Here is a 26,860-nt window from a genome sequence, read left to right as displayed (position 1 = left end):
ACCCCCTACCGGACGCCTAATCCACGGCTGGTGTCTGGTTACCGGACGCCTAATCCACGTCCGGTTACCGGACGCGTATCCTCTGTGTAAAACAAATCGCTCTCGCTCTCATCATTCATAACATAACATAGCAGAGCACGAGCGGCACAATAGGCCTAAAGCCGCGTTTACACCGGAGTTTGAAACACGAGTTGCAAACAGAAATTGCAAACATCTCTAAAAACGCCCATTTTCAGACGAAACTTTTCGCTGTTGCAAACAGTTTTTCGGTGTTTGCAACAGAAATTTTTGTTTCCACTTGAAGTCGGTAAAGATCAAAGGGAGTTGCAAACTCTTTGTTTGCAACACTAGTTTCGGTCACTATGAGCCGATGAAACACAAAACAGAAACATTTCTCCGCCATCCCCTACGCTACCACCTCCTGTCTCACTCACGTGATCACTCGTACCACCCTGTATCTCGACTCAGTACCCTGTCTGGACGGCTACCTCGTTATTGTTGTGACTTATCTCGTATCGTGCGTGTTGTGAGTGATGATCTACTGAGTGAGATGGAGTGAAGAGATTACAATATTATTAAGTTAATTAGCTTTTATAAGAGAACATGAAGTGCTTTGGAATCAAACTATTTCTGACTGTAAAAACAAAAATAAGAAAAACTATGCGTGGAATGACATTTCACGGGAAATTAACTTAAGCAAGGCAGAGGTCCAAAATAGGATGAGGAACCTCATAATTTAATTTAACATAGAATCTAAAAAGGGCAATAAGTGTGGATCGGGGGCCGACGATGGGAAAACGAAGTGGGAGTTTTTTTTATCAATCAATGATATTTCAATCAAGGTCGAAATTATTTCAAAAATGTTCATGAAACATGGAAACAAAACCATGAAATAAAAATTGCAAACTTTTATTTGAAACTACTGTTTGCAACTGGTGTTTGCAATAAAAGTTTGCAACTTTTTGTTTGAAACGCCGGTGTAAACGCGGCTTTAGTTACACACTACTCACACATATCAAACCGAAACACAAACAGAAACAAACCAGCCAAGCAGAAAGAACATTCTCTTGTTGTCTGTTGTCTGTTGTCTTGTCGTCGGTTCGGTAGTTTTTTTTCAATTCACTTGTCCTCTTCCTCTTCTGATTATTATAGGTTAGAAAATACATGATAATATATTTTTTTTACCGGTATGGTGGTGGGAATGGCCTTAGTTGCCTGGTTCTAGTTTAATAGTGAAGTAATAGTAAGTAGCCTAGTAGTTTAATAGTAATTAATGTTGATAGGCTAGTTGATTAGGACAATAGGCTATAGTTGATAGGCTAGTTACGATAGCGATAAAACTATGGCAGAAATATGTAGGCCTATACAAAATTTGGGTAAGGAGAATGTGAAATTGGATAGGTGGGTTCCCGTTGGTCCTCAGAAACTTGTTTGGCTGGTCAATAAATTTAAGAACAAGAAATCCCTCGACATCTATGGCATGAGCGTGAATGTGCTTAAGTGCATAATTGAAGTTATGGCTTATGCTCGCTTATCCTCTTAGCATTGTACTAAATAGGTGCCTGCAGGAGGGCTGTTTTCCTGATGCCCTAAAGCTATCCAGGACAGTTCCCGTAATTCAAGAAAGGGGACCCCGAATCAATGAAGAGTTACCGACCAATATCTAATATCCCAGTTCTGGCAAAGGTGTTCGAGGCAACCATGAAAATTCAACTTGTGAGCTACTTTGAAAGTAACGGGCTTTTGTAAATGCTTAACATGGTTTTAGGTGTGGCAAATCCACTGCCCAGCTTGTAACTGAGGTCCTAAACGCTTTCGAGGAGCTAATGAATCTCTGGCTCTAATCCCTGACAGGCAAACCCGCCATCGATAGCCAGAAGGAAGGGGACCGTCAGCCAACCTCCCATTTACACCACTACCCGATCGAGGCCTTACCCAGTTGCTGGGAAACCAGAGATAACCAGAGCGATAGATCCCCAGATACCCCTGGCGGGCTCGGACCCAGCACCCGATCTACTTCGTTTGCCCGTCAGACCCAACATCACTGCCAGGCCATCAGGGTTTCCCAAAAGGAGGCAGGTATAGAAGTGGGACCCACCCGGATGAACCTATCCACCAGAGGTGGCGACACCCTTGACTCAATTGAGGTTCCGGGAAGAACCCCCCACACTCAAGATAACCATACCGTCCGTGCTCAGAGACAGGGATTGGTTTGCATAAGTGCCTACAAACCGTTGCCCTCACAACGGACATACTACTCATAGGGAGACATACTACTATTCGCAGACGATACCACCTTTTTTGCAAGAGGCAAAACACCTGACTTGGCCCAGGAATCGGTAACAGGAAAATTTGTTGTGGCCAAACAGTGGTTCCTCGACAATAAGCTGAGCTTAAACGAAGATAAGACACAAGAAATTGTATGTGTAGCCTCAGTTTAAGCCAATCATCAACTTCTCCGGAAGTTAAGTTACTGGGTTTTACCCTGGATGCTAAATTAAGCTGGAACAGTCACACGGCTAACATCTGCCTAAAACTAGCAAAAGTAACACGTCTCCTCAGGTGCCTAAAGCCTCTACTATCTAAGGAGCACCTATTAATGATATATTATCACTGTTTCACAGTCATGTTATGTATGGGCTTCAGCCAATAATATCCTACTCGAGCAGAAAAAAACCTTGAGAATCATAGACTCGGCTGATTTTCTCGACCACTGCAAACCTATACAGTAGAACCTCTTTAATCCGAACCACTGTAATCCGAACGTCCACTAATCCGAACGCCTCATTGCTGTACTCTAAACACAGTACAGTAGTTTTTATTGTATACTGTATTTATTGATATACTTAAGCACCGTAATTATTTCAATTGTAATGTAGAGTAGGCCTACTGATTATTCCCCATGTTTACTACACTGTATTAAATAAACTCTGTACCGGTATTTTACTTTATAAAGCATTTTTCACTTTTCCCTAGCTATTGTTAAATGTAAAAACAACAATATGTTCTGTAATCCGAACTATTCACTAGTTCGAACTACCCCCGGTCCCAATTAGTTCGGATTAAAGAGGTTCTTCTGTATTTATAAAACTCGAAGTCTGCACCGTGTTTAGCAAATACATTCTACTTAGCCTACTTTATGTCAGGGAAAACCTATCTTCACTTACTATGAGAGAGGACCTGCACCCGTATAACACCCGAGGGAGGGAAAAGATTGATATCCCTTATTGTAGGCTGAGTAGAAAGAAGGAATGCTTACCAGTCCTGGCAATAAAACTTTTCAACACGCTCCCAACTAGAGTGAGAAATCTGGAGGTCGGGAAGTTCAAGACTCGGGTAGGGCGATGGTTGAGGAAAAATCCTTTCTACTCCATTGAGGAATATTATAAAGCAGATACCCAAAATATCTGAGGCCTAGCTCGGTAAAGACCTGCCGCCAAACCCACAATCCAAAATATGTAAATAGTGTACTGTTTTTAAATATTTTATATTTTGTCGTACTGTCCTAAATATTAGTTTTAAAAGTATTACTGACGCCATCTATCTAGTATCACTGGTCAAAGATGAAGGGAAGAAGTATGAAGTAAGTATGAAGTAATGGGTCATGGATACATTTTTGGTATTAGCCTACAGTTAAAAAAAAATAAGTTACATAAAGTTAACTTGACTAGCCTACAAATAAATAAGTCGGTTAGTTAGTACCTAAGTGAAGTAATATAAGTTAGCCTATTTAAGTTAGTAGGTGAAACAGAGTCTCTTCAAATGGCTGCACTTTACTTTACGTCCTTCACTCATTCGAATGAAAATATCGATCGATATATGCCTATTGATTATTTGATATAGATTAATCTATACCTAATATCGTTTTAAAATATATCAGCTGTAATTTAAGTTAGCTTATCTTAAATTTGTAAATAGGCCTAATTAAAAAATATCTTAACGATTTAATAGTGATAAAAAAACCAAACTTCAAATTAAAGCTTCATTCTAGATACTAAATGTAGGCCTACATAAAATCTTCCAGGATATAATTGTTTCACAGCTTTAACGAAGAAAAAGGAAGGGTCTTCCTTAGAAATCTTTACAATACATCCCTACGATACAGATAACTTATTCAGCAAAATGATAGGATACATTTTCTCCTTTTATGCTAGTTCCCAATGATTTTTTGAGATAAAATACTCTGACTAAATTCTCGATGATTCATGGTGAAGTTCTTTAAAAATGAGTTAGCCTATAGACCTACAAACAAAAACAATGAAATAATCGATATATCAATCGATATTTTCATTCGAATGAGTAAAGGACGTAAAGTAAAGTGCAGCCCTTCAAATTTACTTGAAGATTTGTCTACTCATAGTAGCCTATGGTATTTAACTTAGGCCTACACACTACACATTAACGTATCTACAATTAATTGAGAACTGAACAGAAAACGTTTCTACCTAATTTTCCAACTTTTAAGTAACACTAAAGTTAATATTATTGGAGCCTAGACGGTTTATTCATTATTTTCAACTAAGTTAACAGTTCTTTTCAGGTGACCAATATGATACTGCTCTAAAAATGGACCGGGGAAAATCTAGTTCAGGAGGAAGAGGAGGAAAGAGTAAAGCTCCACAGCATCCTTGGGAAGTGTATGCGTTAGGAGCAAAAGCAGGAAATGAACCAACAAAACGTTCAGTGCCAGTGCCTCATAGCAAGCCCGGAACAAGTCACACATTGTCTGGTTGGTGTTCTGAGAATTTTTTTTAATTTTTAAGAAAAACCAGGGTTAGATACCTACTGTTCCATAACCCTTAAGAGGGCGCTTGTGGAGTTTAGCTCAAAGTAGATTTTGTCCACAAAAAAAACTACAGTTTAAGTAATGTACTTAATTAAGTTAGTGTCGCCTAGTCCAGAACTACTTCTGTTAATGTGCCCAGGCCTAGGGGCGTAAGTGGTTTTAGGTTTTTTTGGGGGCACAAGGAAGATAAAATTTCCCCTGAGTATACTGTAAGTGTAGGGCCGCAAGCTCTCAAGCCCATCTTTCAGGCCTGGTCGTGTCTGGCTCTCTACTTAACATATACCACATTCCTGGATTTCCCCAAAACAATTTTTACACCCACTCTTCTCCTAGGTTAAATCTGAGATGCAAATTACTATAGTCAAAATTGTTGATACTATTATTGTTAATGTGTGCAAATCTCTTTATGCTTTTGTTATTTATTGTATATTTATCACTAGAGTAGTTACTGTTGCTCAATATTTTGTGGCCTATTAGATACAACATGTAACATACCATTCGCTGTAAAATGGTGTAACAGTTGAGAGGAAATAAATAAATAGTAAAGTTGCAAAGGTTTTCTTGGTGTGCACCTTATCTAGGTTTTTGTAAGTAAGTTAGTTACCTTTAAATTATACGAATTCATTTACATAAACTTATATCATAATCAATGCCTAAGTTAGAAAATTTGTTTTGAAATAAAATTACAAATCTCCTAAAATATGATTATCCTGTAAGATTAACATGAATATTTTTACTATCAATTTTTTTTTTTTGACAGGCTAATGAATTGATTCATTGCGGATAAAAACTCTGCATATGCCAGTAGCACTCCAGTAGCACCAACCAACCACTAACTTATAAGTACTATGTATAAAAAAACTCACTATGGATTTTTAAATATTACTCATAAATTAACTTAAATAAACAAAGTTAAATTGTTCAGTTATGATTAAAAAGTAAATTTGTTCCTCATCACTTTAGTTACCGTACTGTAGAATTAAACTTTAACTTTAATTTAATTTAAATACCGTTATTTAATATAAGAGCTTCGCTCAATAAAACTTGTACTATTACTACTTTTACGTCTGACATGTGACTTGCTGACAATACTGCGAGTCAGAGACACACACACTGCGTATTGGCCCACACGCCCCACCTACACTTCTTGCTTGTTTCTAACCTCAAAGTTCAAACTCTTACGTCAACTCATAGTCGTTTTGTGATGTCCGTTGTGATTTGTAAATTCAATGTTTTTAGTAATTTAGTTCAGAGTGGTTGTTACGTTTATAAAAAATACTTGCGAAACGTTCGATACCAATATATCGGACGTTGGTTCTATGGATGCTAACACCCCAAATACCTTTTTTGGGGGAGGGGCAAAAAATTAAATCTCGCCCCGGGCGTCTATTACCCTCGGGGTGGCCCTGCCTACAACAAGTTGTATGCACCAAAAAGAATGATCAAACATAGGCCTATTTAAAAGAGCTCAACCAAAAACCTAAAGTCACCATGATCGCTTCAAGTGAAGAGGATTTCTTGTCGGCGGCTGCTGCTTGTGTTGCTATTTTCTGTGCTAGAAAGGAAACAGCAAGGGTTTTGCTTTTGTGTACGACCTTCGCTGCAAGCTAGGATTGAGTACAGTACGGTAGCAGTGTAGTGAAATGTTACAAGATTTTTAAAAAGAAGATGAAGATTTGTAGGCTAGGAAATTGAGGACTGATGGTTGATTCATAAGCTTTCTCTTGAAAATAACTATTACATGATTTTCCTCATAACTTGCAGGAGGTTAATAAGTAATTAGTCTAGTTAGTTAATACTTTATGCAGAAGTAAAAACTACTTTTTAATTCAACAGTAGGAGTCAAAAATCAACTTGCAATTAATTTTTATTAATTTACTGATACTTAGTGTATTATATTTTAAGTTTAATGTTTTGGAATCGTGTAGTAACTTTACTTTCTACTAACTGCTACTTTCTCTACTTTAGGTGATAGAAAAAGAGAAGGAGTTGTGCCGCCGTCGGCACTGTTGCCGCCCAAGAAAGCCAAGCTCGCCCACAGTTCCACAGTAGTGTCTGGAGGAATCGTACGCAGCTCTTCTGTTCCCTCCCAGGACAACTCAGACGCCTGGGAAAATTACGCTTTGGATTTTGATCCAGCAGATTTCATTACGCTTATCAGTGATGCTTCGACTGCAAACGATCATGATAAAGTGGTAGGTGACTGATTAAAGAACTATTTTTTAGCTACAAAACAATCGTTTTACACAAAATTTATGTTTTGCATGAGAAATTTAAATCTTAATTCACATTTTATTTTCAGAGATAACTGTAGGTAATAATTCAGATTTTTGAAAAAAAGGAACAAACTCTTACACTTAATGAAGTTATTTGCGTGAGATAGGTAACTGCTTGACCTGGGAGGAGGGAAGACACGTGGAGTAACAATCAATCATGCTGCGCGTAGTAAAGAGGTTGTTATAAACGGGGTGAAAGTAGACGGTTTGTATGGTGAAAACATACGATATTGTGTGGCCTAAGCTTAGTGACCGACTTTTGATAAATTATCTTGTTGAAATAATTAGCGAATCTTGGTTGGAAGAAAATAATATGAATTATTCGTTTAACACTAAACCTTCACTTTATCTACCTTAAAAACAAGGCACAATAATTACATCAAACATCATTGTACAAAAATAAAACAAATCTATACAGTACTTGTAAACTGTTTTTCTTCTTCTTATAGGCTAATTCCCCAGTGTTTTGTTTATAGGTTGGCTACATCTGTGGAGCCATAAAAACACTGAAGCAGCAAAGGTTTAAACCAGACGCCAGTCTGATTCAGAGCCTTATATACTTGAGTAAGATCAAAAGTTTAGTGTTCACAAACGAGTATATCATGAGTGCGCTGTGTTCTGTGCTGCGGAGGGATCCTAACCTCGCTTTCAAGACCAAGAGTCCCGTATTACCAGTGTTGGCTACCAACCTGCTGATGAGAGCCTACCAGGACAGTCGACGTTGGCCTGATGTGTTTGTCAAGGTTAGTAGACATTTCATGCAAAACTAAAACAACCCAGTCAGGGCTAATAATCATAATGTATTATTGCATAACTGTAACAATAACTTTTTCAAGACAATAATAATATCACTAAACTAACACAACAATGATCCGACATACAATTGCTAGGTTAGATATATATGCATGGATATATTAGATTAGGCCTACTTATTCTGAATCCTGTTTGGCTCATAATTTTCTCTTTGTAAAAATTTGCTGTTTTCCCTGCGAAGATAGCAAAAGGCCACTAAACTTCCAAAACAGTCACAATGTTGAGTTAAGTTTAACCATACACGTGAGACATCTTTATAGCCCCTGTGCGGGGATAGTTAATAACCTTAAAACTGTTAACCAATCAGTAAGCTTAATTCCTTCTGGATTGGGTATTATGACACAAATTTTACTCCCAGTCTCTTCAGAATGAGAATCAATGGAGCCAAATTAGTTGTGTTAGCATTGCTATAGCAAATAAAACAAACTAAGTTTATTCTTAAAATATGTATAATAGGTTTAAAAAATACACAAAGCTGGTTTGTCTTTCATATAATCCTCATTTATATTGTATACAACACACCCGAGCTTATATTTCACATATATATCATAGATAAGATCATAACTAGTTTGATACATACATAAATAATGATGGGTCGGTTAAGCTGATTTTATCGGTTCGGGGTTTTTTTTTTTAATCGGTTTTCGGTTTCCCCTTTAAATCACTTTTTTAAATACTATTGGTCGCCCCAGCAAAGGAAGACGGTCCGGGGGCTCCCCCCCAAATTTTTTTTTAAATGACGGGCTTAAATGAGCGATCTTTCATTTAAGCTATTTTGAGATATATAAAATTAAATTTACCTAGGTTAGTACAAGCTTCACACTTTATTTCAAGGTTCATGAATTTTTTAAAAAATAAACTTGAATAATGTGAAGTTTTTGCATTATTGAGACTTGTGGAATTGATCAGTAATAGCTAACCCAATGAAGTTTAAGTAACTTACAGCACTGCAGTACAGTAGGTACGTCCGTTATCTTATCACCTCAGGTTGCGTTCCTGCCTATCATACTTTCCTTCTTCAGTACAATTAACAAACTAAAATCTTGTTTAGTTTTAACTCAGTGCCTTTGACTAATAGGATTATTAAGATCATCAAAATATATTCTTTAAGATGAATCACAATGTTACAAGTTTTTATGCTGGTTAACTAAATATTAGAAATGTTGCCACTTACCCATAGCCACAGAAAGAAATAGAGACTGTTACAGGTATTTTTGTGTACCGGTAGAGTATTTAGGCTACCTGATTTAATTTGGAATCCTATGGGAATGAACTGGATGAGTTGTTCTATGCCAGTTTGCTCAGAAGTTGCAACAGAGTTGGAAGATGATTTTTGTAGCTTGTCTAGAACGAAAAACATGTTAAGTGAGGATTATGTTTGATCAATAGTATTAGTATTAGAGCTGTAGTTGTTGTAGGGCTTAGTCATTAGGGATATTTTCCTATTGATATCGTTCCTTAATGCCAAGTTAAATTTTACTTGTCTTCAGGTAAACACAATAAATGAGTAATTATTTCTTAAGAAAGAACTTTGCTTTTTGGTTCATCCATTTACTATTGATGGCTGTGTTTTTAATTACACTACTGTTAGCTGTAGAAAGACATTTCAATATCATAGTTGTTTACTGATTGATTATCTGTAAAGTTTTTACTTTTTTTAACACATTTATTTCTGACTAGAAATAACATTCCTTACACACCAACTATACCAAAATGAACATGGCATGGAAAGCTACCTGTTGTAGGGTTGTGTCCAAAGTTTCATTTTTCTGACTCAATTCAGAGTGATAAGGCCGTTATAAATCTGCAGCCATGTAGAAATAAATATTTTGTTGAAGTGGAGTGTGAACTGTGTGAGTTGCCTCGTCTGACACCTAGAACATTTCTGGTCCACCCACAAGGAGTGAACAAACTACTATTCTGAGGTGTAATGGGTCTCGAAGTATGTTGACCAGGCTCGTAAGCGGGTAACTCCTTCACCCAACTATGTTTGTCACGGTGACAGATGTCACAGGGAGGGATGTAGGGAGGTTGCAAGGTGGTCTAGGAACACTACGGGTCAAGACAAACGAGTCGCAAAATAACATGTGAAGAAAATCAGAGAATATTCATAGAGTAACTAGGTCAGAAGTTTTCAGGGATATGAGATGATTGCATTGAAAACGTTTAGGCTTTGTCAGTTGAAGTAACCACATGGGACAGGGCCGACACGTCACAAGTCTCCAATGAGTCCTATAAAAGACTCTAAGAGGAAACCGGCAAAATGTCCTTTGGACCACCCTGGTGTTGTTTGTGTGTGTGTCGAGAGTCCTTCGAAGATTTTTGAACAGTTGCTAAAAGTTAGCTAACATGGCTGCAAGCTGAACGTCTCCTCCCAAACAATCTGAAACACAAGATAAAAAGAAACATGAGAGTAGTGTTTTCAATTAGATAACAATAGGTACTTATTTTATTTCAAAGTATTATATGTCAATAAAAGTACCTAACAAGTATGATTAAGGAGTTACAAATATTTGTAAGTATTTTCCTTATAAATAAGGATTTTTTTTACATAATTTCTCCCACTTGGATAAGCTAAATACTTGCTGAGGTAAAGTTGTGAAAAGGATGTACAGTTTCAATGAAAACAAACGTTAAATTGATAAATGTTATCAATAATTTTTTAATGCTCCTTCATAAGATTTTGTGCCATTGAACAACTAAAAGCAGTAATATTGTGTACTTCATTATATTGTTTTATCTTTGATAAAATATAAGATTTTAAACATATTTTCTTAAAACAGGGATCCTAGATTCCAATTTGACAACATACATCTTGATGTGTTTAATCTTGTAATATCGATAAGGACGCCACCTATGTGCATATTTTAACCCAAATAGTTTAAAATTAGTGTTCCTGTGTTTGCAGTTATTTAAATTCTGACTACCATTATCTTGTAAGGTTAAACCTTATAACATAACCAACATTTACTGGAAATATTTTGTTTGTCCCTCGATTATGTTTCAAAGCTTGTCTCTTTTACTTATTTATTGCTTGTGAAAAAAGTATGTAAGCATATACAAAACATGAGGACCATCCTATTCAATATAACAATAACAATTACACTTCAACCAGCTAGTAAATGATTCTGAAAATTGTTATTTTATGTTAGGCACATTAGCTTTAAAGAAATTAAGTAATAATAGGTACCTTCTAATAATTTTTGCATCATAAAATTGGTCTATACATAACTAAACAGGCTTACCTTGGTTTTATTGCTGTTTTCTTTCATCCGAGACACTGAGCTACTTAAAAACTAGTTAGAAAGTATTAAAAAACTTGTAACATTGTGTTAATTTAATTCAACATCATTTTCATTTTGGAAATATATTAAATCAGTATTAAAGATGTTAAACAAGTTGTTTTTATTAGCAACACATTTCTCATTGGATCGTTTTTATTAGCAACACATTTCTCATCGGATCTCAGTTAAATCATTGACTATTTGACTATTGGATACTGAAGGTTAAATCTATAGCTGTCCATTCAAAATAAAATCTGCCTATTAAAAGTATTGACTAAAGTACCTTATTTTTATTTTATTTTATGTAAACAAACAAATAAAACATATGGTTTTCAAAAATAAATAAAAATTATTAGCTACTGTATTGATAAGGAAGTGTATAAACAATTTCAAACTCAATATTTTTGATTCAATATAAATATAGATATATTCAGAACTTACTTATAGGCTAGTAGTAGGTTTCAAAATTTATTGATTTCAGTGTTGATGAAATGCAGTGCTAACTACATTCCTTTATGTAACTTTAAAACATGTTCTTGTTTGCAAGTTTAGTGATTTTTAGAGCTTGGAACTATGAAGTAATGAAACAACCAATTGTATTAAAAAGTAAACCTAAAACGGAGCATAAGGTAATTGTTTTACCTTATTGATTTAATTTGACGTTTTGTACATCTTTTTACATTTAATTTAAACTTAAATAATGTATGATTTCCTATATCAAACAGAAAAAAACATTTGAAATCATACTTATTATGGCTAATCAAACTACTACCATAGAAATGGAACGAGTTTAACAAATAAAAGCTAAGCTATAAATTCAATTAAGATACTTTTAATCATGTTCAAAATAATCTACTTGTTCTCATAATCAAATTCATACAAAGGTATGGATATGATCAAACTTATCTACATGTTTCTAAATTACAGTTTTACTCTTCAATACCTTATTATATTACTCACGATACAGAGAGCTTGTGACTTGCTTGAAGTTCATTTCAATTATGAGTTTTGTTGCTAGGTACCTAACTTATTTATGATTCTTTGTTCAAAAGTTATCAGTTTCTGCTATGTTTTGTTGTAACCAAGGTGAAGTAAAAATGTTAAACAAAGTATTTTCTTGATCGCAAGGGCGGTCCCAGGGGGCGTCAAGGTGGTTGTGACCCCCCCCCCCCAAAAAATATTTTTTCAATGATATTTAGTGATGTTGCCAGTAAATGTTACAGCTTAGTATGAAATATATAAAATTGCCAAATTTGATTAAAATATATCCATAGGCACACAAGCAAAAACTACAACAGTCTCTATAATAATAACATGGGAATTTAAAATTTACAATTATTTTAATCATCTCTGTAAACGTTCAATATAAAAAAAATCTTTTTTTAAGCTCTTCAAAATGGTTGGGAAAGAAATTGTGAAATTTTGTGTTTTTAAGGTCAAAAATGGGAAAAACCTATTTTTACCCCATAAACCCCCGTTCCCGTAGTCTGATCATGCTGGTTTGGGAGCTCATTCGAATAAACGTAGGTTTATAGGTATGTACCAAATTTAACTTCCAATTGGAAGATAAAATAGCCATAAAACATATTTTAAGTTATAAATATAAATGTAGATTAGCTACAAGCTTAATATAAAACAATGAACAATTGTATGGCAGCAGGCAATGGCTAGCGGTAAATTGAATGTTCACGACAAAAATACTGTTTGAGTAAACAGAAGCAAAATTTGATAACCATCATAAATTATTATTCCCCATGATAAAATGAGTTTTGGATCTCCTTCCTAACTAACTATCGCCATGGGAAAAATGATTATATTATAATAACCGATAAACTGAAACCGACTTTTAATGTCAATTCTCGGTTTCGGGGTTTTTAAAAACCGGTAAAACTGACAACCGACTTTAACAACTGACCCATCTCTATACATAGATATCCTCTTGGTTTTTTGTCATTCCCAGGTCTGGGTATCGATTTTTAAGCCTTTCCATCTTCAATCTCCCACCATCTTCTTACATCATCTAATGTTTTTCTTTTCTCTTCTTCACATTCCTTTAACCTCACCTCTCCACCTTCTAGTTCTATAGGCCTCCTCTCTCTATCTACCATCGGCTCAATTTCTTTGAGATTCTCTCTTCTCGCATGATATTTAATAGAAGTTATTATATTGCAAGTATTGATTTTTAAAATGTTTGTTTTCAGCTTTACATAGAAGACTCACTAGGTGAACGCCTGTGGGTTGATCAGGAGAACTGTAAGGGGTTTGTAGACAATGTGCTGACGGCCTTCAGTACGAAGGCTGTTCCAGCAGAGTCCAGGCCGGAGCTCGCTGATGATCCGGAGTCTATAGCTTTGACAGGACCTTCGTCAACCATCGCTAAAGAGATCCTCGAGTTCATCCCAGTCATCAACAGGTAAACAGATATCTTTTATGTCAAGGGAAGTGATTTTCTCTTGCGTCTTTTGCTTTTGATTTGATTTGATTTTCTCCACACACACTTATCTGATTCGTGTAAACATTGAATGATTCTTGATAAAACAAAAGGATTGATGTTTCTGTATAGATTTTCTATGAATCAAGATAGTGTGGAGGCCACTGTGCTGGAGATAGTGAAGGAGAATCTGAATCGTCGACAGGCTCCAGATAACATCACCCGCAACTTCCTCAAACTCTTGGCCTCGGCTGCAGGTCTTGTAGAGGTGAGATGATCCTTTGTTGACATTACTAGCTTGCATGTGCCAAAAAATTCTGATCTAACGTGTAAAAATAGTAGAGTAAACTCATAGTCGGCTAAGGACCAAGTGTTAAGGGTCATTTAACAGCCATGGCGAGAGATGGGAAACAATGTTACTTTGCAATGATGTCGGGAACATTCCATAGCTTTTCCTGTAATAGGTTAAAATAATCCTATTATTTTATCATCTATTACTTACTTGTCCAGGACGTTTATTTCTCATTGTTATTTCACTCGTTGGTGTAGACGAAGTTAGACAAATAATTCTATTCACAGTAATCTTTAACAATGTTACTATACTATTTTGTGATGATCACCATTAGGAAGACACAACCAGCATTATTTCACTCGCTCCTTCTAACAGTTCATATGACGTTATTAAAATAATAGAATTTTCTCAGTAATCTATTATCTAATAGATAACACTTAAGTAACTACGCTAAATAACACCCACCTATAGCCGTGACTGATAATAATAGACCTCAGCAATGAAGTCCACAAGATTAAAGGTTGAATAGGTTTTGTAGTGACTTCACTTTAATTCTGTAGCTTTGGTAATTTTAAATGACTGTGACACTTTTAATTGGATCAATAACCTTGTTTAGAAGAGTTTACTATAAAGATAGATATTAGTTTTTGGAACAATACAATATATTAAGGAGGAAGGCATGGAAACTTGGAAACAAAACTAACTAGCTTAAGAAAAGATCTCCAGGCAGTTGAGAGCATTCAACAATTTCACAATTTGATATTTCACCACTACAAGGGGTTTCTGTAGTAGAATGGCAGTTACAAAACTAGCAGTGTTTGTTTTGGCAAGACTGTTTTAGTCTCTTCAAACTGTGAGAGTTGCATAGCTGCCATTCTACTTCTTAAAATAGCTAACTCCATCCCTTTTCAAAAATTCGTTATCAACTAGGGTTTAAAATATAATCACTAAATAAACTCTTTGACGACAACAGCTGAGTTAATGTCTGTATTGTCAGGTGAGAATGATGTCAGCCACCAGACTGGAAGTGTGGCTACAGAATCCCAAACTGCTGAGGTCTGCGCAGGAACTGCTCATGGCTGTCTGCGTCAACTGTACAGGACACACGCAGAAGGACGTGGAGGTGATCAGTGCATTGGTCAAGATCAGACTGAAGAGCAAAGTGGTCGTCAACTACTACCTTGCTTGTATCAGGTAAACATTCACAAGTTAAAGAAAGAAATCTCTATTCATTGTTCAAAAAATTTGTGATGGTTATATTATTTGTGGAATCATTGCGGGCATGTTCCATCATGCTCGGGAAAATCAAGTTTTCTCAACAATTTGGTATCTATTAGACCTCATAATCAGGTGAAAAAGTACCGAAAACATACCAAGAATAGACTCGGCATAAGCTGGAAACTTGTAGAATTGTATAGTAGTCAAAACTCGGGGCTATAAACAAAAACTATCCTAAAAAAAACTTTAATCATTACAAATATTTGCTAGGCGAACCTAACCTAACCTAACCTGCCCAAGATGGTGGCTCAAACGAGGCAAAGGTTACGTGTTGGTTCACCAACTAATGTCCTCCACCCGGAACAGATCCCTAAATAACATGAACTTTTATTTAGTGATTTGTTTGGAAAATAGAAAGTAAAAAGCTCTCATTAAGCAAGGCTTGAACAACATAACTCATACACAAGGATTTAGGTAAATTATTTCAATTAAAAGAATACATTTCTATAGAATCTGTACTATCCAATTTTGCTGAGAGTAGTAAAAGAATTGGTACTGTCAAAAATACAATTTGTTAAGTTTTAGAGGATAAGAGTCACAATTCTTATTGACCAACTGTTCTGGAAACTTAAGTTTTCATCATATTTTAGGTAGTTTTATGATGACATCATCCAATAAAAATATCAATATCTAAATGCCAATGTCACTCAAGTCATTAAACAAAGTGAAATTTTAGTTTGTAAACATTTATGTTTGTTTATCAAATTTAAAAGATTATTTTACTCAATTAAAATTCTTTATTTATTTTCAGGGAACTGATTATAGCACATTCTGACAACCTGGCCACAGTGTTGAAGCACACGATTTACAATGAACTGTCACAGTCTCGAAACCCCAACAACCTTGCGATGCTCTCCGTGATGTTTCAGTACGAAGCTGACACAGCCGCCACTATTCTGGCCGATATTTTCCAGGTTTGCCACAATTGTCATAACTAAGATACGTAACTGAATTGTACTCAGTCTACAACTAACTTTATGAAATACTGTATGGTATGTGTCAATTTTTGAAAACTCAATAACAAACTCTTTAGTTATTTTGAAACGACAATCAAGCTTTTTTGGTACAACTACCACAGTAACAAAATCTAAAGGGGAAAATATGACTTTAACAGTAACTTACTCTAAGGGTGGCTCATACATAATATCTTCCATTTGAATACAAAATATCTTCTATTTGAATACAAGAAACTCCACAGCTGGTCCATACAGGTCCACTCTGGTACGTTTTTGCTCCGTATGCTTTAACTTGTTCACATTAAGATAAAACTCACCTTTGCAGGAGTTGCTGCTCAACCGAGACGACTACCTGCGTCCCCTACGAGCGCTGCTGCGTGAAATATGGCGCACCCTGAGGTCGGACCTCAACCTCGCGGTGTTCAGCCGCGGACTGATGAGTCAGACTGAGCCACTGCCAAGGGACTGTGAGTTCAGCCAAAGAGCCTTCACAGCCACTGCTGACTTGATTACACTCTGCATGTTCCTAGCCACCGCCACCTACGCTCGGCCGGACAAGAAGGAACCACCGCCAACTGTGAGTAGTCAAGTATCGCAGACATTGTTTCAGGATAATAATAATCGTAAGCTGTCGAAATAAGTTTAGTTCCCCAAGATTGTAGTCTAAAATCAGTTCATAATATGCTATAGTTTAATAGTTTTAGTAAGATTCAATTCATTGACAAAGTAGGCCCACATAGGGTTTTATCATCGTTATGAATTGGTTTACAACATAAAGTCTTACAACATAAAGTGAATATGAATCCATGGTGGATAAGAAATGTGGTAATTTTGTATGAAGGTAAACTTTGTGCAAATATTTTTGTAGTCAAGGTCTTCTGTTGAAAGCAAAATTGTAAATGGAATAATCTACAACCTGGTTTTGAATATTTAAGGTGTTTCTTGTGATCTAATTTAGCTCTATGCTTGGTTTTAACTCTATACATGCATTAATAACTACCCTGCCAAAGAGGAATAGATCTCCAGGCTTGGTTTGTGTATTATTTTATTTTATGTATTTGATATGTTTTGTGTGAAGATCCAATGTCTTTTATGGAGTGTGTTTGATAAAATATCATTATTTAACTGTTTTAGCATGCGATGTTCTCTTACCCAATGTTGATTCCTGTTTATTGCCCCAGTGCGAGAAGATGCAGAGCTTAGTTGCTGGTATACAGAACGATGCTGTGTGGTGGCTACAGGAGACAGCTCTGCGCATCTACAGACCTTCGCCTACAGACTTTGTACACGCCTTACACAAGGTACGACATGTTCAAAGATCATATTGTTTCAAAATTAAAAATGAAGATCCTTGTAATTTTTGTCATTCAATAGGCTCTAATTTAATCCAGAATATTCAGGAGCAATAATTAGCAAAATAATCTCAGTTAACTGAAAGTTGTTTATGAGAGGATAGGGTAGTTACTGTTAAAATGGAGAATATACGATCTTTAGGCATCAGGACATTTTTATTTACCAAGTATCATAACGAATTTGCCAAATGAAAGTGTTCGGTACAGTAATACGCTCTACCAATCCTACAACCTCTTTCTGTTTTGATCTATTTGTGTACCGTAAACTGCCTGGAACTGATTTCTTGAGTAAGCTATTGATGTATACATCCCTTCTGCAACTAGTGTGCTACAAAATGTTACATCAATGTTAAATAGATAAAGTAAAAATAACTATTCCCTATACGGAAAATTCCCTAACATTTTTTTCAAATCAATCTCAAAGTAGGGAGTGCCATTAGTTTCAAATGTTTATTTGATTTTGGGTCTAAAAGTTAGCTTAGGAATTCACCACTAAATTCTCATAAAGTTTTTACTGTCTTCAGGTAGTGCTGATGGAGCAGCCAGACCAGTACTACAAGCTGGACAACTGGCCGCCGGAGACTGATCGTATGCAGTTCATGCGACTAGCCTCAGAGGTGCCACTACAGCAGCACATACTGCTGAGGGTGCTGATGATGGGGCTCAGCAAGGAACACCCCCTGTCTCCCCCGGACACACTGGAGCTGGCCGATCAGCTGGTACGCAGGGCTGCCAACATTCCCACCAGTGACAACGTCAACATGCTCACTGGTTGGTACTTTACCTGTGGTTAAGAGTAGTGATGGTAGAAACCAGAAATTTTTGAATCTCATAACCGGAACTTGAAAATCTGATCCCGAATCTTGTAACCTTAACTTTGGCTGGTTAAAGTTACAAAAATACAGCTAATAACCAAATGTTTATTATGCAACCAAAATTAAAATAAATTAAACTCCTGGCTCTCGAATAATAATATGAACAACATGGTGAATACACTTTAATGCTAAAAAACATTTCCCATAAACAACAAAAGCACTGTAATAAATTAAACTCCAAATTTTGACATATCAACATAATAACATATATGAGATCAATAATACTTACTTAATTTTGAATCTAAAATCACAAAACAAAAACTTTTCCTAAGTTTTGGTGGTCTTAAAATTTGGGATTCTTTATTATCACATCACTACGGTAGTTGCGCATTTAGATTTTATTTGGAACTAGCTGTAACCCGCGGGCTTTGCCCCGTTTAACTTCTTAATTTTCAAGATTATCTCGTTCGCATGGCTCAATCACGTCCTGGTTGAAGTTTGTTCGCTACGCTCACTCACCTTTAGGTTGGAGCTTGTTCGCTACGCTCACTCACCTTTGGGTTGGAGCTCGTTCGCTACGCTCACTCACCTTTAGGTTGGAGCTCGTTCGCTGCGCTCACTTGCCTTCAGGTTAGCTCGTTCACTACGCTAACTCGCCTCCAGGTTGAAGTTGGTTCGCTACGCTCACTCATCTTTTGGTTGCAAATTAGCTGTTGTCATAAATGTAAAAGAAATAATAGTGCTGCACCCTGTTGGTAATCCTTGTAACTTTAATGCTATTGAACATCATAGAACAGAACCAACTTGTTTAATTGAAACAGCTGTTAAGATTCAATAATTCCATTTCTCATAAGGTTAACATGGGAAACTCCAGAGTCACTGGGGCGGAGCCCGAAAGGATTTTTGAAATAAGAATATGCCTATATGTTAATCGGGAATGTGAGCTATCATCATGCCAAATTTCAGCCCAATCCGACCAGTATTTTTCGAGTTTACTTTTCCCATACACACATACACACATACAGCAACCACCTCTTTTTTATAATAGTACTAGCTGTAACCCGCGGGCTTTGCCCCGTTTAACTTCTTAATTTTCAAGATGATCTCGTTTGCATGGCTCAATCACGTCCTGGTTGAAGTTCGTTCGCTACGCTCACTCACCTTTAGGTTGGAGCTTGTTCGCTGCGCTCACTTTCCTTCAGGTTAGCTCGTTCGCTACGCTCACTCGCCTCCAGGTTGAAGTTGGTTCGCTACGCTCACTCACCTTTTGGTTGCAAATTAGCTGTTGTCATAAATGTAAAAGAAATAATAGTGCTGCACCCTGTTGGTAATCCTTGTAACTTTAATGCTATTGAACATCATAGAACAGAACCAACTTGTTTAATTGAAACAGCTGTTAAGATTCAATAATTCCATTTCTCATAAGGTTAACATGGGAAACTCCAGAGCCACTGGGGCGGAGTCCGAAAGGATTTTTGAAATAAGAATATGCCTATATGTTAATCGGGAATGTGAGCTATCATCATGCCAAATTTCAGCCCAATCCGACCAGTATTTTTCGCGTTTACTTTTCCCATACATACAGCAACCACCTCTTTTTTATAATAGTATAGAAGATAGATTGTTTTACAGGATCAGTTATATGGGAACGATTAAGTGTGATTTTTTTGGAAAGAAAATTTATTTTCCCAAACATTCAGAATTTTTTTTAAAAGGGACCTTGTAAATAGACTCCCCAAGCTGAAAATTAAAAGATTAAAAATTAAATAAAAAAAATATATATAAGACAAGTTATATGAAAGTTATACAGATGTTTAGCCTAATGAGGTCTATCATCTTGTAGGCAGACTATAGAGTTGCCGTTGTTTACATCACTTAGCCTACCACGATTACAGATCACCAATTAAAGCCAATGAGTTACATTTTGTGTGTGTTTTAATTTTTTTTATTACTAGGCATATACATAAAATTTCCAGTATTTTTTATTGTGAAACAAAGTTATTTATACTGTTTTTACTGAACTATGTGATCAAAGTCAAAGTTGTTGTTTCCTAGACATTTTAGGTTAGACAATTTTGATTATCCACTATCACTCAGCCACTCATTACTGTTGACTGTGGATAATCGGGAGTCTAGTGTAATTGCAAAATATTCAGCTAACTTACCTAAGAAAAGTCCAGGGACAGTAGAGACCCAGTAAAAGGTCACTAAATATAACAATCCTGTTTCTGAAAAGTTCTATTTTTAATAAAATATCAGTGATGTTTGTATTTGTGTCATAATTTGTATGTTTATTTTGTAACAGTGGACAAGTTGGAGATATTTGATCTAGTCTTCAACCTGTGTGCCTACCACCATCCGGAGAACATAGATCTGCCAGTTGGCTACACTCCTCCTACATTGGCCATCACCAATCTCTACTGGAAGGTAGCGTTTGTTTAAGGGTAAAAGTACACTTAAACTACCCTTTGAATTGCCGTAGTGTAGATGTATTCACTACAAATTTACTATTTTTGGTGCTTTTGTAAATCTATGGTCTTTTGGAACATGGGATCATACAAATATTTATTACGATATGATAAAGTGTCAAACCAAGGTTTTCTCATGTCAACCTCAGGTGTAGATATCCGTGTAGATATCCTTTTTTCTTGATGTTGTTGCATGTATGTATTAGGGATGGGCTCTACTACTGGTGCTGGCTGCGCACAACCCCACAACGATCGGCGCAGTAGGCTGGAACAATTACCCCACTTTGCGACTGCTCATGGAGATGTGTATCACTAACCACTTCGTGTTCCCTGCGGCGCCAGACGAGCTGCAAGTCCTGGCGCTGGAGAAGGAGGCCATCTTGCAGTTTGAGACGCACCTTGCTGCAGCCTCTACCAAGGTACATACCTCTACCAACTGTGAGCTTTGCCTAGCTCGAGTAGGAACCATAGGTCAACCTTCTGGTCTGTATGATGATGGATATCCCAAATGACTGTTTTTAGTTGAATAGTTGAATGCTTGTCACTACATTTTCAATTATGACGAGGCGAGAATTAATTGATTTGACATGTTGTCAAAGATCCATACTTTAATGAGGTTGTGATGATATTTGAAAAATATGGAAAATATTTATTTTAATACACCAGTGTCCTGCTATTGTGAACCATGTGTTGGGGTAAAAATGTATACTGTATTTAAATAAAAACAAAGCTTTGTGTTCTAAAATATTAACCAGGGTGTCCAGTGGACTAGAAAACTAGGAATCGTACAAACATTTTGATGATGGTGAAAAAGTATGTCAATTGTTCATGAATTTTGTATACGCATAGGAAATTTTGAACAATCTCCAAGTCAAGTGTCCATTTATGAAATGTTCCACTGGTTCTCTTTTAAGTTAATTTTCAAAGAGTCCTTTTCAAAGTTGTAGGGTGATAAGAACGATTGTGGTAGGTAGATGATCACTTTCATAATTTTTGTAGAAATATATTTGGCATTTTCAGTCTTTAAAGTACTCCATAATTGGTGTGACTGGTGTACCACCACAACTAAAGCCTTATAAATGTATTACTCGTGACATATAATAAAACCACTTAGTACCGACTGTTTGGTTCACTCTACAGGTAGAAATCAACGAACAGTCGAGTCTGCTGCTGTCCCAGCTGACGGGGATGGATGTGAAGGGAGATGCTCGCAGACCGCCCGCTGTGGTGGTGGAACAGCTGACTCTGCTCAACAATCAGCTGAGACTGGGACACCAGCTGTGCCGCTGCAGACAGCCGGACTTCCTGCTGGACATCATACAACACCAGGGTCCGTCACAGAGCATGCCCTGGCTGGCTGATCTAGTGCACAGCTCTGACGCTAGTCTCAGGTAAATATGAATTGTTTAAAGAAATAGGGGTGTCAAAGTCTCTATTGACATGCAGCACAAGAAGACACAAAAAACTTCACATTATACACAAACAGAATACTTTTGGACCATGGTACTTGAAGACATTTCACCTCAACTGTTAATAGGTTGAAAGTTAACAGTTGTCTTTAATGTAAAGTTCTTTATGTTTCCCAAAGTGGACTCATCCTTATTTAGGTAAGCGTACTAGCCTAACAAAAATATTGTGTTGTGGTAACCCTGACAATGTTATTTTAAAGAACCCATATCGGCCATATCTTTGATTAATATCCATATTTCTCACTAAACTCTCCAAGGATCCTTTACCAGACAAGACTCGCTTAGAACAAATTCAAATCCAGTGTGTTACATTAAATATTTGGTAACATGACACATGTGTTTTAGCCACCTGCCAGTGCAGTGCTTGTGTGAGTTTCTGCTGAGCTCGAGCGCCAGGCAGCAGCACAAGTATCAGCAGCTGCTGAGCCACCTCCAGTCACTGCTGAATGAACCTTCGCAGGACCCAGAGATTGTGTGTGAGATCCTTGACTACTTCCTACGCAGACTCAGTTCACCCCGCAACAGGGAGCAGGCCATTGCGGTAACGTTGTTGCTTCTTAAGATGTATATTGCCATTTAGGATGGGTACTGTGACGCTCAGCGCCACTATTTTATATAGTGCCACACAACTAAATCGCTGGCCTTGCGATCGGCGCGCCTCCTTCGGTCTGCCGCTTGCCTTTTTTCGAGAAACGTCAAGGAGCTACGAAATCGAGTTTTCCTCGGTCTTGTCTGTCGCCGGCCTCCGTCCCCTTCGTTGGATTTTCTGATTGTCCGTTTACTGAGATCGACATGCCTTCGTTTTATCAGGATGAGTCTATAATTAATTATTAAGTAGAGCTAAGACCAGGATGATAGGCTAGTTTAATTATTTAAGGGGAAGCCGGCAGGCTTTCCCCCCATTCGCAGAAATGTAAATTCCAAATTATATGATTACCTCGCTTAACGAGGTAATCATTCCTAGACATGCAAAAATCACCACGTTGAAGGCTTAAGTATCAATTCTTTCAGGAATCGCCTTATGAGTCCAAATTGATTCAGTAATGAGTTAGGGAGTGATATTTACCTGTTTTTTATTCATTACCATTTACACTATCTAGCAATTTAGTTTGGAAGGTTAGCTATAGTTCTGTTAATATTTAAAGGTAAGTAATCAAAGCTGGCTTGGCCTGCTTCTGGTCTGGGTAAAGATTTCCGCCCTCTGGTTCCCCAACAACGTTTCCAATTAAATTGTCATTTCAAGATGGTAGTAGAGTGCAGCACGTTCTTAATTGCAACATACTAGGGTCCTCCAGGCCCTAGTACCTACAACAGCCAATTACCAACACATTTTCACTTAATTACAATCAATACATCACATCACCACAGAATCCATAATCAGTTTCCACACCATCAATCACACTAAGGGCCACATATGGTAGCAGACATTAGGCCTAGACCAGTGAGCTTTGGCCGGCTTTGTTACAAGTTGCACTCTTTTGGAAGTTTTCATTAGGTAGGCCTAGGCCAAATCATGTTAGGATGGGATTGGAGCCTAGGCCTACTCAGTTTTTTTTTAAATTTGGGCTTTTATGGCTTTTCCTGAAATGGCTTTCGCAATTGCTAGGTATTTAGGCTAGACACCCCATTGGTTAGTCCTAGCACATTTCTAAACAATTAGGCTCAGTTTTTTTTTCCTTTTACAACTTTTATATCTTCACAACATGTCAATAGAGGACCTGTGAGTGTGGCAACCAGGTGATATGTGCCTTAGGCCAGTGTTTTGTGTTATTTACAGCTAAATCCATGTTGTCTGCTGCGGTTGACGATGCTGCGGAGCTGTGATACAGTGTATTAGTGTTTTGTTTTACTGTAGGCCTATCAAGAGGCATTTATGCTGGCATAAATAACTTAATGGGGCAGGTCTTAAGGTAGGCTAGGTTATTGCAGATCAGTCCCTATTTTTCATTTTACTTAATTGAATAAGCATTTTGCTTAAGTAAGGTGGATTTCCTTGTAAATTACAAAGCCAGTTTGTTTGTTCTCATAGAGTCACCACCTTGCTTACTGTCAAGCAGTACCTTAGAGTCAGTGATGTGTCAGTGCCTTGTATTATAAATAAATATACAGCATCATTGTACCAAAATACAGCCCAACTTGTCATTTTCCCAGATTACAATGCAGTGTTATATGTGTACTGTACTATGTCTTATTTATTCAGTGTATTTAGTAACTTGCTTATTTATATTAATGTGTTCAAGTGTATTTACCTTTTACTGCTTCAACTGGGTTGCCACTCACAAAAGGTCAGAGTAGTTGTGCATTAGTTAGCTGGAATAGCCCCATAGGTTAGCTTCCCAGTAAAATGGTGCGTTAAGGCCTAGCCTTCAGTAGGACCAACCGAAGGTAGCTGCAGAGCAGTAGCCTAGATGTAGGAGGGAAGTTGAGTTTATAGGATTACTGTTGGTTAGTTAGTGAGTAAGTGCATATAGTTTAATGTTTATTATTCCAGTGTTTTATATGCATCATTATTAATTGAATGTGAATGGTTTCAATAGGTTTATTCTGACTGATTAAATTTTTTGGTACGGTGTATAGTAGGCCTACTGTGGGGTAGAGCCTACAGGCATTTACTGTACCATCTTTTAACTGGGTACCTAGGAACAAAATAAATTAATTTCAGTCTTTATTATTGTGCAAAAAAAAAAAACACCAGTGTCCGTGAACTCAATTTTTTTTTCTCTCGACATCGAAAGAAATTCTTTATGGGCCAGCACCGGTTTTATTGGGTTGTTGTTTTAGTCAGTTACTTAATTATTCTAAGGTTCAATAGATATAGAAGTTAAATTTGTTGACTCTGTAGACAATTCTTTCCGTATTGGGTGTCTGTCAGCCTTGCTTGGCTTTTCCCTTAGAAACCTCAACGCCATGTCTCAAGCACTAAACGTTAAAACTCTTCAAGTGTTGGGCGACTCGTATGCCGTCAGATTTATTAATTTTTTTCAAGCAAATCCTGGATTGGCTGGAACCTTACAGCCAGTTTTGGTTAAGGGTATCTCTGGAGCTAGGATTTCTGACTTCAAGGTTTTATTAAGTTAAATCGATCAGTTTTGCAGGAGCACTTGCCCTTGCTGATATTTTTAGGCACGAATGATTTTTTGGCCGACGCTGACTTGGTAGCCTTTAAGAATGCATTTTTGTCCTTTTTAAGAAGATTACGTCTGAATTATCCCACGATGGTACTAGTTTTCACAACCTTGCCATATTATCCCAGGATTAGAAATGTAACGCCAGCAATGACACGTTTGCTTCAGGTAAATAGGTTTTTGCTTACCCTACGATCAAATCTCGTCAAGGTAATAGAACTTCCACTTGAACTCAGTCAATTCCAGTTTTTTCATGCCTATTATGGGAACTCGAGGCGTCGTGATGGAATCCATTTCAATGGCGACGCTTTTCAGAAGTTGATTCCTTTAATAGAAAAGGCTCTTTCACCCCTGCCTACGTAGTTGATATTTTCCCCCCTTGCACAGTCAGCACAAATTTAGCACTCCAGAGGATCTTCATAGAATTTTTTGCATTTTTAGCAAAACCGTATACGTTTTCTAGTTTGGAAAAAAGAAAAAGTCCGATCATCGATTTTAGTATGTAGGCCTATTTCATTTTCTGCGTTGGGCGCGTTGCCTGTCTTTCCCCTTGTTAAGAGATTGTATTTGTCCAATTTTGATTAAAGCATTCTGTAAAAAAAAAAAAAAAGGAAAAAAAAAACTTTGTGTGTAAATATTTTAGTTACATTCCTTGTACGGAACATGCCTTCGACTGTTTATGCCCCCGAGGACCTGCCAGCAGGCACCTCCTGGGTCTTCACTCTCAACGCTCAGGACGCGACAAGCCAATGTCATGTGCTAGGGATTTCGCCATCGCCAACCTTATCGGTAAATAGAACCCTGTTGTCCGAATTTTTGAAGACTCTACAATTAAACGGTGGACCTGAGCCCTTGCCCTCCAATTTCAGGCCAGATCTTACACACGCAGGTCCCACTCCCCAGGTTGAAACCGACGAAAAACAATCTCGGGGATCAACCACCACTCAGGCACCTAGCGTAACCACCACGACAGCGACAGTGTCGCAGGCCCCTTTAGCGCCTTCCACTGCTGGAAATAAGCACGACAACGCCAGCACCATTTCGTCAAATGACATCGCGATTCTGAAAACCGACGGCGGACGCCCTCTTACAGTTGAGTGGACCCAGTTGGTCCAAGATACAGCGATTGCCGTCGGCCAACAGGTGGCTTCTGCAATGGCAGGAAGTCGTTCCCCACCCCGCACAATTCAGGGAAAGATGAAGGTCCTAGATGACCTCGTCGGGGCCTTGCCTGTGACTACAGGATCCCAACCGTCAAAGTTGACTGATTTTTTTATTTCGGTGGCAGGTATTACCAAATTAGGTTTGTTTATTGATGAAGACATTTTGTTGGCGGTTCTTCCCCGCACTGCAGAACAGCTAAGGACCTTTTGGCTAAAAGGAATCGCCGATCGCGCAAGTTTGGAACAGGTAGTTGGAGGTGTTAGGGATTTTTTCCTCCCTGCGCAGATCAGACACGCGATGGTTACTACGATGGTATATAGGGTCCAACAGCCTTCGGAGTCCCTTTCTGAG

General features: G+C 37.4%; 1 protein-coding gene across 1 annotated transcript in view; it reads left to right on the top strand.

Annotated features, from left to right (window-relative positions):
- Nucleotides 1–1,114: 1,114 nt before the first annotated feature.
- Nucleotides 1,115–26,860, top strand: part of LOC129000694 (integrator complex subunit 1-like) — a 46,274-nt gene continuing 20,528 nt past the window's right edge. The window contains exons 1-15 of the mRNA XM_054427655.1: nucleotides 1,115–1,152; nucleotides 4,541–4,729; nucleotides 6,755–6,981; nucleotides 7,539–7,805; nucleotides 13,361–13,572; nucleotides 13,723–13,858; nucleotides 14,880–15,076; nucleotides 15,912–16,074; nucleotides 16,442–16,693; nucleotides 17,298–17,417; nucleotides 17,993–18,239; nucleotides 20,589–20,710; nucleotides 20,958–21,170; nucleotides 21,892–22,142; nucleotides 22,566–22,761. Of these exons, the coding sequence (XP_054283630.1) occupies nucleotides 4,567–4,729; nucleotides 6,755–6,981; nucleotides 7,539–7,805; nucleotides 13,361–13,572; nucleotides 13,723–13,858; nucleotides 14,880–15,076; nucleotides 15,912–16,074; nucleotides 16,442–16,693; nucleotides 17,298–17,417; nucleotides 17,993–18,239; nucleotides 20,589–20,710; nucleotides 20,958–21,170; nucleotides 21,892–22,142; nucleotides 22,566–22,761 (2,766 nt within the window). The 5' untranslated portion in view covers nucleotides 1,115–1,152; nucleotides 4,541–4,566. The remainder of the gene's footprint in view (nucleotides 1,153–4,540; nucleotides 4,730–6,754; nucleotides 6,982–7,538; nucleotides 7,806–13,360; nucleotides 13,573–13,722; nucleotides 13,859–14,879; nucleotides 15,077–15,911; nucleotides 16,075–16,441; nucleotides 16,694–17,297; nucleotides 17,418–17,992; nucleotides 18,240–20,588; nucleotides 20,711–20,957; nucleotides 21,171–21,891; nucleotides 22,143–22,565; nucleotides 22,762–26,860) is intronic.

This window comes from Macrosteles quadrilineatus, unplaced genomic scaffold, assembly GCF_028750875.1.
Source record: "Macrosteles quadrilineatus isolate MER2022 unplaced genomic scaffold, UCM_ALF_1.0 Scaffold_8__2_contigs__length_117827958, whole genome shotgun sequence".
NCBI classification, from domain to species: Eukaryota; Metazoa; Arthropoda; class Insecta; order Hemiptera; family Cicadellidae; genus Macrosteles; species Macrosteles quadrilineatus.
This window is presented reverse-complemented; position numbering and strand designations above follow the sequence as displayed.